This window comes from Urocitellus parryii, chromosome 4 (genome assembly GCF_045843805.1).
Source record: "Urocitellus parryii isolate mUroPar1 chromosome 4, mUroPar1.hap1, whole genome shotgun sequence".
NCBI classification, from domain to species: Eukaryota; Metazoa; Chordata; class Mammalia; order Rodentia; family Sciuridae; genus Urocitellus; species Urocitellus parryii.
Window position 1 is genome coordinate 65,292,152 of NC_135534.1, and position 16,457 is coordinate 65,308,608.

Genomic DNA, 16,457 nt, shown 5'->3' on the forward strand with positions numbered 1-16,457 from the left:
CCAGTGACCCATCCCAGCGACTTGAGAGATGAGGCAGGGTATTGCAAGTTCAAGGCCAGCCAGCCTGGGCAACTTAGTGGGCAACTCAAAATAAAAAAAAAGAAAAAGGGCTAGGGATGTGGCTCAGTGGTCCAATGCCCCTGGGTTCAAGCCTAGTACCAAAAAAATAGAAGAACAAATGGAGCTAAGCAGGTGGAGGGGCAGAGGGTGGGGAGAGGCAGTAAAAAACTTGGAGTAGGGAGGGACCTAGGCCAAGGCACAGAAAAACCCACAGTCAGCCAGGAGAGGTGGGGGCCCTGGAGTCAGCACAGACACAGAAGGGGCATGATGCCCTCAGAGAAGGTGATGCTGAGAGCCTCTGCTCCCTAAGGAACCCGAAGCCAGGGATCTCTGTGACTCATGTTAGGGCCCTCCTGGGCTCCCATTTAGAAAATGGGCACCTCTCCACACGGACCTCCCTGCAGCTCACAGGAGAGCCCAGAATGAGGTCTCCATAGGGAACCCCTTCCTTGTCACCTTCTTGATGTTTCTGAACATTGATTCTCTTCTGAGCATCTCACTGGTCCTTCTAAGTTGGTCTCTCCTAGTCTACTTGGTTGTGCCATTTGTTCTCAAGCCATCTCTCTTCTCTCTTGCCTTTACTTCCTAGTATCCTAGTCTCAGAGGCTCTTAGTCTTAAAGCCATGGAATCACAGACATTTAGCATTAGGACAAATAGAGTCACCTAATTTCAGCATTGGAGGAATCTTGGAGTATAGGCACCAACTCCTTTGCTCCCTCCCAGCCCCAAGAAAGTCATCATGGGGGCTCCCCTACAGGACTACTGTGGTTTTGGATACAATTTGACTGTGTCCCCCAGAGGTTCATGAGCTGGAAGTTTGAGCTTGGGAAATGGCCTGACCTTTAAGAGGTGGGGCCTAGTGGAATCGATTAGGTCATGAGGAGCGTTCTTAGAGGAGAAAAATGTAATTCTCACAGGACCTAGTTAGTTCCTATGAGTGAGTTGTTATTAAGCAAGTCTGCCAGGCAGGCATGGTGGTGCACACCTTTAATCTTAGTAACTTGGAAGGCTGAGGCAGGAGGGTCATAAGTTTAAGGCCAACCTCAACAACTTAGTGAGGCCCTTTGTAACGAAGTGAGACCCTGTCTCAAAATAAAAAAATAAAAAGACCTGGGGATGTGACTCAGTGATAAAGCACCCTAAATTCAATCCCTGGTACCAAACCAATAAATCAACACAGTGAGTCACCTGTGCTCTTGCCTCTGCACACAGTTAAGTCAGTTCTCTGTTTCTATGTTATGTTGTGACCCCATTGAGAGGGACCCCACCAAAAGCCAAACTGAGGAGGCTGCAAGATTTTGGACTTTCAACCTTCAGAACTGTAAGCTAAATAATCTTTTAAGTACTCAGCTTCAGGTATTTTGTTACAGAAACAGAGCCCATATAAGAGCCTTCCAGCCCACGATCACTCGCCGTCACTTCCCACAATGTGTCCACTTCCCCCAACCCTGGCCAGCTAGAGAGAGATTGGAGCCCAAGTGTGCCAGTCAACAGGCCAAGCAAGCCCCTATCTCCTCCAGTTATTTTTTTTACTTTTTCTACCTCCTCCTGCCAGGCACACCTACTTAAGAATGAGAAGTTAGCTGCTACCCCAGCCCTGCATGGGGATCCGTGTTTCCTCCTCTAAGATTCTCTGTTTCTCAGTGCCTTAGTGGGCAGAGACTGCTGCTCTCCTTCCGAGGGCTCTGCTCTGCTGGAAACTGCATCAGGAGTAAGGTGAAGGGCAGTAGGCAGTGAGGATGTTGGTGCAAGGGGAAGAGCGAGGCTACTTACCCACACACCTGGGACAGCACTGCTGTGGCTCCGTCACAGGCTGGGGGCAGTGGACAGGTGGGCAGTGGAGGCGGTAACAACTCACCTGGGCAGTCTAAAGGGGACACAGGGGTCAACCCTGGCTCTGAAGAACCATGCCTCTCTCCTGCACTGGTGGTCCTTTCCCCAAACCTCCACCCCAACTAGGGAACTCTCTGCCTCATTTTAAGCCTGTGACGGGATCAAAACCAATGAACTCCAGTGGGCCCAGTCCCTCCCCACCCCTGCCCACTGTGGGGATCTCACTTGGCCACTCATCCGCATCCCCCTCCCACCCTGGAGAAGGGCAGACCTGCTTGTGAATTTGCCCAGATGTTGTGTCCCTTCATAGTGTGTGAGAAATACAAGTAATAGCCTTGAGTTATTTTGACATTGATCTGGGTGCTTTGACACTGCTATCTTTAACTTAGGGCTTTTAACTCTGACCCTGAGCCTTCCTGTCAAGGGAGGAATGTAACACCTGAGGGCAGGTGACCAGGATGGGGACAAGACTAAATACCTGATGTGGAGAAGACTCAGGGTACTAAGTAAGATTCCATCCCCTGAATCTCCGGAGGTCCAAGAAATCCTGGACAGAGCCTTTGGAGTTAGTTAGCACCAGAGAAGGAGGGACCCAAAGTTCTTTTACTTTTTCAGGTATAGCACATGAGAGAGAATCAGGCAGTGAAACACAAACATACACACACAGAGAGACCAGCAGAAACTGCAAGAAAGGCCACCACCCCTTTTGGAGATTTTTCCAGTTCACTAGGCAGCCTCCCAGCCCCTCCTCAGCCTTCCCACCTCTCACTCTCCCCTCATTACAGGTTCACTGCACTGTGTGGCCAGAAGCCATCAATATCTGTCTCACCTATTCAACCATGAACCCAAAGGAATGATCAGCACAGGGCCTTGCTCTGAGTGCCTACTCAAGTCCCAGTGAACAAATGAGTGAGTGATGGATGAGAGGGGGCACAAGGAGAGGAGGCACAGATGATCTCTCTCAGATGAATAGTAGGCTTTGTTCAAAACTGTGGAGTTGGTAACTTGTTTCCAGGTCCCATATCCTGGTCCTTCCTACTGCCATTTTCTCCGCAGAGGTCCCTGACAGTATTTTCCCCAGAGGCCGCCTCTTGCCCCATGGAAGACCTGAGACAGGTCTTAGCCCCTCTGAGGTCACTGCTGCTCAAGATGGCCAGAGATAATTACCAGGACTGACTAATCTCCATGTTGAGGAGCATCCCTGAGTCCACAGGGACTGCTGAGCTCTAATAGGGGTCTTCCAGAAGCCCAGCACACATGAGTGCTTAATCAACATCAGGAGGGTAAACTGATCCCCTCAGATGACAAACTAGGTGGAGTGTGAAGGACTGTGTGGCCTAAGGAGTTAGAGTGTCTCTGCTGACTGTGGCCTTGGAGGAGCCATGGGTTGGAGATGACCAGCAGCAGGCAGCAGGAAATGAGGTGAAGACAGGCTGGGCAAAGCCTTTTGAGACCAAAAGGAACCTCTCAGATAAGTCACAGCCACTATGTATTGAGTGGCTACTAGGCAGGGACTTTGCATTATACATACATATACATATGCATTCATAGATTATTTCATTTCCTCTCCCGAACAACAAACAGACAGGTAAGTACTACTATTCCCACTTTTGAAATGAGAAGAGTATCCCAGAGGTGAAGTGCCTGAGATCACAGAGCAGGTAAATACCATCGCCAGGGACCCTGCACTGTCCAGGAGCTTGAGCTGCCTAGGGTGGATGGGGCCTAGACTTCCTCAATCAATGTGTGCTACATGTCTATGGGAGCCAGGCCCTCTTCTGAGCACTAGGAACACAGCAGAGTAAGATGACATGCTTTCTGTTCTCACCAAGCTCACATTCTAGCAGTTGGAGTTAGACTAGAAAAATGTAATCAGGTGGGAACAAGAGAATTCCCAATGTTAAAGTTGTGACTTGATAAAGCAGTGTAAAGTTTAGGTGACAAGGTTGACTACTTTAGAAATGGCTGTAAGGGAAGGCCTCATGAGAAGGTAACATTCATGTTAAGAACTGGAAGAGAGAAAGAGCCATTCATGAAATCCAGGGAAGAACATTCTAGGTGGAGCAAATACATGGGAAAGTTTCAAGCCAGTGTTGCTGCCCCAGAGAGAGCAGGCATAAGGTGAAGTTGGAGAATCAGACAGACATGGGATCACACAGAGCTCGCAGCAGAGAGAATTTTATTGTAGGTGCAACAAAAGCCATTGGAGGGTTTTAAGAGTGCAATGACATGATCAATTTCATGTTCATGAAAGATCATTCTAATTGCTGTGTGGATGATGGATTTGGGGAGGTGAACAGAGAGACTGTTAGGAGGCTGGTGTAGCAGCTCAAGTAAGAGATGAAGATGACTTAGGTCAGAGGAAGTGATGGTGGTGGGAAGTGGAGGCACTCCAAACACGTTGGAGATGCCACAGGACTATTTTCGCAACAGTCTTTTGGATTGAAGAAACTGCGTGTGTGAATTCTGGGGAAGGAGAGAGCTCCATTGGATCACAAAACTTGGACTTTGTCAACTGGACCACATGATATGTCTGGAATTTTCTGTTATGGTTTAGTTTTGTTCTCTGGCTACATTTCATAAAATTCTTCTTGAAAAGGTTGACTGGCCTCAGATGTGCTAAGGAAAACCACAGGGAGGCAGCCATAAGGGAGCTGTGTTCCTGTCTGTGTCAACAATCTACCTGAGAAACAGTGGAAGCAAGGGAGAATCAGGAAAAGACCAGTAGGAAGGAGCCCCTGGGTGAATCAGCCGAGGGCTGGCCCACCTGCTCCTTCACCCTGGGTCTCCTCAGGAACTCTTCCTTTTTTTGTCTTACCTAGGAAGGCTCTGCTTTCCACTCTTGATCTGTGCAGGGTTACAGAGGGGCAGACGGCTGGCTCCAGCTAGGAGCTAAGCTACACTTTCCTGCCCAAGCACCAACACCCAGGCAGAGAGCTGGGACATCTGGACTGGGCACCCAGTGACTGAGCCAAAGCCAAGGGTTTTTCAAGCCTCCTAAGCCACTCCCTCATCTCCTACCTTTCCAACCTCACACCTCACCTGAGACTCTGGATCACAAGGGGGTGTCATTTGTTCTACCTAATTGATTTTACAAGGCCCTGTGGAGACACTGGGTTGGTGTTATTATTTGGATGTTAAATATTACCTAGAGGCCCATGGGTTAAAGGATTAGTCCCCAGGGTGGTGTTCTGAGGAGATGCTGTGGACCTGTAGGAGGTGGGGTCTTGTGAGAGGCCCTTAGATCATTTCAAGTATGCCCTTGAAAGGGATTATGGGACTCTGGCTTCTTTCTCCCTTTTGCTTCCTGGCCACACAGTGAGAGGTTTTGCTTTGCCATACATTCTTGCTATGATGTGTTACCTTGCCACAGGCCCAAAGCAATGAGTTGATTTATCATAGACTAGAACTTCCAAAACCACGAGTCAAAACAAGCCTTTTCTCTTTATAAACTGATTATCTCGGTATTTTTTCATAGTGACAGAAAGTTGACGAATACAGTTGGGGTGGGTGAGAGGAGACAAGTGAGAACAAATTTGTGGTCTCTGCTTCAGTTGGCTCAGCCTTTGGCAGGGCATCACACTGGACACCTGTGAGGGTCCAGCAAGACCTGTTCTTGAGGACTCAATTTGGAGGTACAGTAACTGACAGATGCAAATAAACTATGAATAGAAAATAAGTAAAAGGAACAAAGAAACTTGTGTGGGATCCCAGAAGGAAAAACTACTTTCAGGCAGTCGTCATCTGCCCTTTTGGGCAGTCTTGAGGAAAACAAATATTTGGGCCAGTAGAGTTGGGGGAATGCATCCTGGGGCAGGGCAGGAGAGGTGGCTGGAGGGAGTCATATGGGAAAGTAAAGAATGGGAGGGAAGGTCAGAAAGGCTCTGACTTCGGCTGTGTGGGAGGCAGACGATGGCACCAGCACCAGCTGGAAAGAAGCCCCTGACCCACTGTGACCTAGCTCTGGGAGGCACCCAGGGACCTCTACTCCTATGTATTGAGAACTCGGTGTGGGTGGCCAGAGGAACCTACCTCAGAGCAGGTGCAGCGCAGGCAGTACATCAGGCCTTGTGGCTCCAAATAGGGGTGCCAGCTGTCACCAGGGGAGTACTTCTTCCCGTGGAAAAGGCAGAACATGTCTGGGCCTGACAAACCAACAATCGCCATTAGTCCCAGGAGGTACCAGCCCCAAGACCCACCTCATCCTTTCTCCTTCCTAACTTTAGGAACAATGTCATCTGAGCTCCTTCAGATGGTCTCCTCTCTTCAGGCAGAAGAGATCCACTGAAACTGCTCTCCCAGTCAGGGGACCAGAATGTCCGAGTTTGGATCTCATCTTGACCACACATTTGCTATGCGACATCGGTCATGTTTCTGCCCCTCCCTGAGCTTTAACAGTTATCTTACAGGGCAGTGAGGGGATGGAGCAGTAAAAATGCTTTACAGCCAGGTGAGGTGGTGCAGGCCTGTAATCCCAGTCACTCAGGAGGTTGAGGCAGGAGGATGGAAAGTTCAAGTCCAGCCTCAGCTACTTAGCAAGACTCTGGATCAGTGGTAAAGTGCCCCTGGGTTCAATTCTCAGTATTCTCCCCACAAAAAAAAAAAAAAAAAAAAAAAAAAAAGCTTTACATATTTAAGTAGTGGTATAAATGGTAGATGGGTAGTATGTAGTATGAGGCCCAGAGAGGATAAATTATATTACTTAGTGCATCAGAGCAAGTCAGTCATCAAGCAGGGACAAGAGGAGCCTAAGTCTCCTGACTCTCTGTCCAGTGCTCCTTTTGCTCTCACAATAACTGTTTTCCTTTTCCTTTGTCCCCTTCACCTCTCATAACCAATCCACTCCTGCCCCTTCTTTTACCCCTCCCTACCTAGTCCTGGTCAGGCTTCCCCATCCAACACTGTACCCTCTGCTGACCACTCTGCCTCTTGCCCTGTCTCCATCAGCCATCCTCCATGGATGAGCTTCATCCCAAAAGGGATGTTTTCATTCCTTTGAGAAAACTCTCCATTATCCAACGCAAGCTGAGTACCAGCAAAAGCGTGCTGAATTAAATGAAAATGAAAACTAGAGAACAAAAACATTTATTGACTTCTCTGTGTTACACTTTTTCTGTAAGTTAATGATCTCAACATTCTGTCTTGAGAATTAAATAGGATAATACTTGAAAAGTGCTTACTGAGCCCAGTTCCCAATTCTTAGTTGAGTGTTACTCTTATGATTACAGCATTGATCACAAAAATTTTATTTTGGGGCCCTATCTCTAAATAAAATACAAAATAGGGCTGGGGATGTAGCTCAGTGTGAGTGCCCCTGAGTTCAATCCCCGGTAACCTCCCCCCCCCACACACACACACACAAACACAAAACAAGAAATCTGGACTGGAATGATAATATCTATCCTACTGTGGCTTTCTGATAGTTATCTTAATTATGAGAAGGCTAGATTAGAAAATAAATGCTCAGAGAGACAAGTGAAATGCCTGAAGTCCTCCAGCTAGTGGTCTGAACCCAGGGCTCCAGGCTCCAAGCTCCTCTGGGCTCAACCCATCACTTTGGCTTTAACCCAACTCCAGGCCTAAAACTTCACTTGTCTCTGCTGCACCAGCCACCATCCCCCATTCCCTGTTTTTGTCTCCTAAACCTCTGTTGGTCTAGAATCTAGATGTTGCCTTTTATAACTCCCCCTTCCCACTTTATAGTGTCAGAAATGTGGACTCACACTTTCTAAATCACTTCTCTTAGTGTTCAAGCTTAGGAAGTGGCAGAGCATGGCAGCAGCAACTAGTTGGGTGGGGTGGGGCTCATACCGGGCTGCAGGGAATCCCCCTAACCATTGATGGTGGGCTGGAGCACAGGAACAGGAACTCATAGGCCATCTAAACCTAGGAATGTTGTCTCTGTAAGAAGCTGATATAAAGCCAGGTGTGGTGGCACACCTATCATCCCAGTGACTTGGGAGGCTGAGGTAGGTTGGATCACCTCAGCAATGTAGCCAGGCCCTAAGCAACTCAGTGAGACCCAGTCTCTAAATAAAAATATTAAAAAGGGCCAGGGATGTGGCTCAGTGGTTAAGCACCCATGGATTCAATCCTCAGTACAAAAGAAAAAAGAAAGAGAAGCTGATATTGGGCTCCTCACACTGCTCCTGCTCAGTCCTTTTGGGCCTCCTTCCCAGGGCAAAGATTTAAGGCCACTGTCAAGGTGCTTTTGTTTGCTTTAGTGGGCCACCAAAGACCCCAGAAACACATAGCTTAGTTCTCTCCCTACCCCCATACCAGCACCCCACAGTGCAGGGAGTGACCCATTTGCAGATCCCTTTCCCCAGTAAGGCCTAGCTGGCTGTCTGGTCGGCCGTATCAAATGGGCTGTGTTTATCTCTGGGCCTCCACTGGCAGAGGATGGAACACAGGCCCAGCTGGGACGCTGGTCAGAGCCAGCCCAACCCTCCAAGGACTGAATAATGTCTTTCTTCCTCAGTCCCCTCCCCCCACAAGGGAGGGGATGATTGCAACACTGTGGCCACCTTAGGTCTCAGCCCCTTGCTGAAGAAACCCTGTCCTACCTTCCTTGGGGCAGCCCTACAGTCTGGGCCCCTGTGCCAATTGGCACCCCTTCACCACCTGGCCTGCTCAGATGGTGAAGACTGGGAGTGTCTCAGCCAATACTCAGGCCAGGAGGCCCCTTTCCCCACCAAGAGAAGACTGAAAACATGGGGGGCCTGGCAGGAGGCTTCCTGTGGCCAAAGCCCCACCGTGCCATACCCCTTAAGGTGAGAGGCCTAAGAAGGTGACAGTGCCTGGAGCGCTCTTCCTCTGGGGAGGTGAGTGCCCGAGGCCATGCCAAAACCAGATGGGAAGAGGACCTGCAGGCCCAGCACCCTCCATTCCTGAGGCCCTGGCAGCAGCCCCAGTCCTTGCATATGGCTGGTGGAAACAGCTCTAAACTGTACTATGTGACATCCAGGGAAGGGTCTTTCTTCCCTTCTGTGAGCCTGTTTCCTGTCCAAATTAGGGGAGTGGGGTATGATCTTCAAAGGGTTTTTACATAGTTACAAACCCACAATTTCAGATGCAAAGACTCTAAAGTTCTGGGTTTCTAAGATTCAAAATTTGACAATGCCATGTTTCCGAGAGCCTAAATTTCATTAGAACACACAGTTTTTAGAATTGTATGATGCCGTGGTTCTAAGATTTGATCATTCCAAGATTCCATGTTCTTGGAAGTGTTTCCACCTATCTAGGCTCTCAGGGCCTCCAAGGTGGATTAGAGTGAGGTTCTAGGAGCCACTAGAGCCAATCCTGAGTGACACTGTGAAGGAGGCAGTTGGTGACTCCCCTCCCCCTCCCTTCCTATCTACTTGGTTCATACCTCAGGCTTCTCACTGCTATCCTGGCTCTAGGCCTCCCAGCTTCCTCTCTCACCCTCCACCATTTGTCATCCCAGCCATCTATGCTCAGGTCAAGGGTGTCTTCTCTCAAGGATCTTCTGGAGTCAGATAGACCAAGGTTCAAATGATGGATTTAGCTTTTATTTGCAGCCTGAGTTAAGATAAACTAACCATTCCAGGACTGTTTCCACAGCTGTTAAAAGAGACTAGTAATAATCTCTACCTCTTGGGGTTATTATAGAGTTAAATCAGATAATATATGTAATATTCCTAGTGTCTGATACATATTAGATACTCATTTAAATAGTAAGAACAAACAGACAGACAAAAACCAGATCTGGTGCTGTTAATTTCCTTAACAGTGTGTTTTTCAGAGCATAAATATTGTTGAGGTCAAATCTCCCAGGTCCCACAGCCACACCCACCCTCTTTCCTGTGGCTCTCTGCACTCTTCTAGCCAAGTTTTCCTCAACAACACCCCATGCCCACACAAACCTCGGGCTGGGATTCAGAGATCAAAATGGCTTCAAAGGTTGGTGCAGAGAATGAGAAGGCAGGAAGGAGAGGCAGAGGCTCACAAAGGACCGTAGGAACATGGAGGAAAAAGGAAAGCTGTGGAAAAGCCTTACCCTGGAGAGGCATGTGATGAGGTTTGCATTTTAGAATTGTGGTCTATGAGGCAAGCCTGCGGGCAGAGGCTGGGGAGAGGCTAGGCTGTTACAGTCACCTGTTTGAGCTAATGCTGCACCTGGACCTAGGGCCTGGGCCGAAATGGACCCAGTACTAATGGACACAAATACGGATTTGAGGAACATGTCATAGGTACAGGGAAGACGGATAGGATATAGTAGAGAGGGTGAAGGAGCCAGTCAAGAATGAGATGGAGGTTTGGAGCTACCCTGAATCTGATGTCAAGGTGACCCAAAGCATCTCCTTTGCAGAGAACTGTAAGCCAACACAGTAGCCTTTAGCTTCTGGTGGCTGAAAGTGGAGATGAGGGTGGTGCAAGGTGACCACAGTGGTGGCAACTTCTGGGCAAGGATCAGAAAATAAAGCATAGTGAATGTGGGACACTTAACAGAAGAGGCACAGACGAGTGAAGGAGCTGGGTGGAGTGGTGGAGAAAACCCAGCAAGAGGAGGGGAGGCTGAAAACAGGCCACCACAAAAAAATTTTGGCTGCAAAAGCAGGTGGAAGCCTGCACCGTGCAGTTTCCTTGCCTGGAATGAGATTCCCTGTCTCCAGTTTCATCAATTCCTCCTCACCCTTCCAAAGACAGCCACTGTCTCTAGCTGCCCCAACTTTGCCATACCCTGGCTTCTCCTTTGGGACTGGATTCAGTCCTCTGTTAAAATTCTCATTGCGATGAAACAAAAGTACTTGTTAACTGAGTGTGTCTTCCTCACGACACTGTGAGCTTTTTGAAAGAAAGGACCAGATCTCATTTTGTGCTCTGTGCTCAATTAATTAATGAATGAAGAAAGAATGGAGTTAACAGAGAGGGAGCAACTCTGGAAGAGGAGCCAACTGACAGTTCTTAATCCTGGAAACCTCTTTCTTTAACAAGAATTGCATTGTACGGAAGGACAGCCAAGTCCCTCTCAGCACGTTTACCTTGCCACCTAATAGGAATTAGCCTTTGACCTTCCCTTCGGGCTCCCTGCCATTTGACTCCCAAACCACCTGCCAAACCAAAGAACACCATGTACAAAAAGGTCAGGAGCCTGGGGCAGATAAAGGGATAAGAGATTCCATGATCTTCATGAGTAATCCAAACTGTCCCCATCCAAATGTGTCCTGCGATCTGACTTGAAATTCTTGTGCTATGATAAAGGTCTCACAGTGTGTCACTTAAGAGTGGGTAGTGAAGTTGGAAACTCTTTCAAGACAACCAGAAAGAAGCTAGGCTGGAGGTGAGGCTGATTTAAGGCCATGAAAATGCACCAGGAGGGCCTGGGGTGAGAGAAGAGGTCTGGAATCATGGCTGGCCTGTCCCCAGCCTGCAACAACTCAGGAAGCCTGAGTGAGCCAGGCTGCTCAGGAATGTGAGAACGTTTACATCTCTTCCCTCACACCCACGCAGCCATATTTCTCTATTTATTTATAGTCCCCTCTTCACACAAACAAACTTGCTCCCCTCTGAGACATCAGCTCTACTCGGGGCTCTGGCACAGGATGGGGGAAGCCTCTTAAGGGAATCAGAAGAAAAACCTATGTACCTCAGTGTCTGAGCTGTGAAACCTAGAAAAAGGGACCCACTTTTCTGCAACTGACTCCTTTTACCTGGCACACAACAGATGTACAGGACCTCAGAAGGATCTCAGGGAAGACAGTGGTCAAGTCAGGAAAGGCATCTCTGTTACTGATTGCGGGCAGGGCAGGAGTACAACTGTTTGCCTTCTGTTATGCCTTGAATATCCACACTTACATTCATAGAGTTCTAGAAGGTGAGGGGCTGAGCTGACATTCAATTCCTTCATTCTACATATCTATATAGGGGCCTGCCTGAGACCACTTGCTGATTCATACCAGCACAAATTACAAAGCCAGTCGGAAGATCAGGAGATGTTTACAGGAATATCCATCCTCTAAGGGACAGGTAAGAAATGGCTTTAACTTAGAAACAAAAGGACTCAGGCAAGACATAATAAAGATTCTGTATATAAGAATAGACAACAGAAGCTGGGGAACAGCCTTCTTTGGGATGGAGTCCTGTCCAAAGGCAGGGGGATGCCTGAATGATCTCTGAGCTGCACTTCCCAGGAACTCTCCTCTCACGCCGGTTCTTCTTTTTGGGAATCGGAGGGATTCCAAGGCTCTCTCCCAGAGCTGATGCCTTGGCCCGCGGCTAGGGGAACTTGAGAGGCCAGTCCTGAAACAGGTGTAACAGCTGGAGCAACTGCGCAGCTGTCTCTGGCGGGCTCAGAGCCGGCAAGCCAGGGAGTGAGGCAGAGACCTCTACTGGTGGGAGAGAGGAGGTGCAGAATCTCGGAGCAAAAGACCCAGATGGAGTTGCCTAGAGAGCTGGACTTCAGACCTTCACTCAGTGCCCCCCTGCCTCATACCCATCTAGACAGTTGCTTGGGGATGCCACGAAGCTTAACAGAAAGGCAGGACCTCTTCTGGTGGGTGCTGCACTTCTCCCAGTGCCCCAGGCCCTCCGGGCATTGTTTCCTGACATCTAAGGATCTGTGTGTCCACTCCTTCCTGTACCTACACTGCCCCAGCTCCTTCTTCTTTCCAAATGTCAGAGTGGACTCAGAACCAAGGCAATCTTTGGATCTTAGAGACTTAGAATGTTGGGTTGTTAAAGCTGGAATGGTCCTCAGTGATCAGCCACTTCACAGATAGGAAAACTGAGAGACAGATAAAGGCCACTGTGGGAGTCAGTGGAAGAGCCAGGACTGGAGCCCTGAACTGATTCCAAATTTTCCCTCTGCACCACTTCACACCGTGGAGAGCTCCCTTCCTGCCCCAGGCCTGCTTCTAGGGTCTGGGATTCTGAACCAAAGCTTCAATTCCCATCATGCACAAACCCTTGAAGAAAGAATAGAACGGTTGATGTTGTTATGTGGTAACTGACTCTCCTGCACAGCACTGGGTGGAGGGAGGGAAGATAAAATAAGATAAAGCAGAAGCATATCTAAAAGGGACACTTACCAAGGGACAAGCACAAAGGAGGGAAGCCAATGTAGGGAAAAGAACATTGGAAAAGGAGTGAAAAAATAGGTCACTTCTGGGTCCTAGAGGGGATGAAGGACCAGAATAGAGTGGCTAATATTACACATGGCTGTGGCTCAGCCTGGGGTCAATACCAGTGAGTGACAAGGTCAGGGACCCAGCCTATGTAAGGGTTCCAGCCTAAGGTAGAATTGGGATTCAGTCAGTGAGCAGGGTTGGAGGATTGGTGCTCAGCCTGTAGCTGGAGTTAAAACTCAGGCCGGATTGCTTTGGGGCTCAATCTACAGTTGGAAATGGAACCAGAGAGAAAATAATCTTTGCTGAGCAGTCTTCAACTTTAACAGAGGAACACACCAGAAGCCCAGTTCACAGGGCCTGTTCACAGGTCCTCAGCGTTCTGCAGGGCGTGGCCACCTCAGGAGTCTGACACCATTCAGACCTCAGAATTCCCATCTGTTGGCACTACTTCTTAAAACATCTAGAATGTCAGCAGGAGATTCCTGCTACCCACAGCAGGCTTGAGATCTCACTTAAATTAAGATGAGGCCCTTCAGAAGAGACCTTTAAATCAGAGCCTGGGAAATGACTACAGGATGATTTCATAGACAGTCAACACTAGACAACAAGATTCAGAGAAGGGAAGTGATTCGTCCCAATTCACAAGCCAGTAAGTGACAAATCAATCCTCTGTTCTTTAAAAAAAAAGTTGTCGATGGACATTTATTTATTTATATGTGGTGCTGAGAATCGAACCCAGTGCCTCACACACGCTAGGCAAGCACTCTACCACTGAGTCACGACCCCAGCCCCTGTTCTTCTCTTTAAAAAATTCACTGTGCTAGGTTGTGACAAATAATTCCCCCTTTCTGGGCTTCAGTTTAAGTCATTTGATGAGCAGAAGCAGATGAGAAGGCTCTTCCAGCTCCAACACCAAGAAACTTAACACTCCTCCCTGAATGACAGTCCATTTCACCTTAACCCACTGAGTTGGCTCCAAGTCTTTCTCTCTCAAGTCTGGAGCCCTGGATTTACAAGGCTGTAGGGAGATGGAATACTGGCAGGACCTCGGGAGAGGTATGGACTTAAAGGCCAGTGGAGGCACAGAGGAGGGGGAGGCAGAGTGGATCAGGTCACCAGGGAGAGTTTGCTGGAAGAGATGACCAAAGTGAGGCTGTGACAGGCTGACAAGACATAGAATACCAGGAATAGGACATGAACAATCCTGCAGTGATCTGATTCTAGGACATCTTTCCAGTGTAGGCCAAGGGCAATGGCAACTGGAGTAAAACCAAGGGGGCTGAGAATGAGAGGTCAAGTGGAAAGCAGTCAGACAGGGAGGGCCTCCTGGGCTTCTCTTTCAAGGAACAGGCAGGGACAGATAGGTGTTAGGAGGAAATCTGCAGGGTTCAAGGAGGGGAAGGAGACATTTACAGGGGAGTATTTGGACACATTACATCCTTCAATCCTTACCAGGACCCTCAGTTTCCAGGTTTTTATCTCTTTTAAGTGGATGAAGAAATTGGGGCTCAGAGAAATTGTGACTTAGGAAGAGTCACACAACTCTAAGAGGCAGAGCCAGCACTTGAAACCAATACCAAACCCTCTTCATTAGTTGTTTCCAAGGACTTCTGAGTCTCGTGTGCTACTGGCAGGCCAGGGGCATTGGAAAGACATGCAGGCTTTACTTCACGAGCAGAGACAAGACTGAAACAAAATCCAGCAACACGAGTGCCAGAAAGTCACGTGCAAAAGAAAGGCATGGAAAGGAGAGCTGAGAGGTGGAGAAGAAAGAGCATCAGGCTGGGCATTGGGCAACTGGGCTATTAATCCTAGGCTCTGTCCTGTGTGACCTGAAGCAAGGCACTATTCCTCGTTTGCCTTGGTTTCATTATCGGGTATTTCAGGGTCTGTACTAAGCTCCTTCCTCCTCATTAAGCGAATCTTTGCTTTGATTTTGCATACTCACAGCATTCTAAGAGATTGGCAGGGTATGCAGAGGGGGTCCACCAGCCTATTGGGACAGTACCAGAGAGATTATATAACCTGTTTGAAGTTACACTGTTTCATAAGTAGAAAAGTGTGAATTAGGCAACTGATTTTTTTTTTTTTTGAGGAGCTACCATGTACCACCCTTGTGCTAGCTCCTTTACTAATTCCTATAATTTAATCTTCATAACAGTCTTGGAATGTTTTTACTCTCATTCTATAGATTAGAAAACTAAGCTCAGAGAGGTTCCCTCCCTACCTGCCTCACACCCATTGGTATTCAGTGGGGGCTGAGATGATGAAGACCCTGGTCTATTTCACTATGCCCTGCTGCCTCCCAGTGTCACAACTCCTAATCAGGGTCCCTTCCAGACACTGTGGGGCAGGGTTTGGAATTAGAGTTCTGTCTTTGGATGGTTTACTAACTGTAAACTCCAGCAAGTTCCTTCTCTTTGCTCAACCTGTTTGCTCATCTGTAAAATGTAAATGCCACTACCCAGGGCACAGGAGTTTGGGATCAAAAGAGATAAGGGACTAGAAAGGTCATTCTACTTAGTTCTTTCCTTCCAAGGGCAGTACCCTTTGCATCTTCAGCACAGCGGCTTTTTGTAGTCAAACATACCCCACTCTACTAAGTCCCTTTCCCCAAAGCACAGCGTCCTGCCCTCTGGCTCCTGCTGTCAGTCCTCACATCCTCAGGTCCATGGCAGCAGCTCCCTCAGCTCTGACTCTTGTCAACATCCCCTTTCCTCCAGACTCACCAGCCCAGGTCCGCAGAGGAGTCTCCACCCCTCCGGCACAGGTGCTGCCCGAATAGCTGTCACAACAGTTAGGGGTCCCAAATCTTGGTGTTTTCCCGCACATCCCTGGGGCCCCGCATCCCTCCTCGACACTCCCAGGTTCCCACTTCTACTTACGCGCTCGAGCGTGGGAGTCCAAGGGGAACCAGAGCAGCGCGAGTCCTAGCAAGGTGGAGAGGACCCTCACCTGGGGAACCATCCTTCCTTCCCCAGGGTCCGGCCACCCGGCACTGAGCAGGAAGGGGAGCCGGGAGGAAGTGAGATGGGAGGGAAACTGAGGCTCAGGGGCACAAATCACTCTACAGACCCAGAGAGGGCTGCTGCTGGAGGAGAGTCGGGGAAGGGTCTAGAGGAAAAAAGGAGGACAGAAAGGAAGGTCTAAGGCGTGAAGAGGGGAAAGGTGGGCAGAGGACAAGGGGCAAGGAGGGAAAGAGATGGAGAGATACAGGAGGGAAAGGCAATCAAAGATCTGGAGAAGGTGAGAGGGCGAGGAGAAGAAAGAGGGGCGAGGACAGGGGACTGCCGGGAGCGCGGCGCTGGGCGAGGCGCCCGGGACCAGCGGTGTTCTGGGCACGCGGGCTGGAGGCGGCCGGCGCCCCCTGCTCGGTGGGCTGGGGGTCAGGCCTCGGGGGGCCTGGGTCCCGGCGGGGCGGCGGTCCCAGCTGCGGCGGCGGCGCTGCGGCCGTGGGGGAGGCAGAGCGCGGG

The 16,457-nt window shown here is 49.1% G+C and overlaps 1 protein-coding gene across 1 annotated transcript in view; it reads right to left on the bottom strand.

The window, feature by feature from the left end:
* Positions 1–16,231, bottom strand: part of Chrdl2 (chordin like 2) — a 30,916-nt gene extending 14,685 nt beyond the window's left edge. Inside the window, exons 1-3 of the mRNA XM_026387339.2 lie at positions 15,870–16,231; positions 5,927–6,039; positions 1,835–1,928 (exon numbers count right to left, since the gene is read on the bottom strand). Coding sequence (XP_026243124.2) covers positions 1,835–1,928; positions 5,927–6,039; positions 15,870–15,951 — 289 coding nt within the window. The 5' untranslated portion in view covers positions 15,952–16,231. The remainder of the gene's footprint in view (positions 1–1,834; positions 1,929–5,926; positions 6,040–15,869) is intronic.
* Between the last annotated feature and the right edge of the window lie 226 nt (positions 16,232–16,457).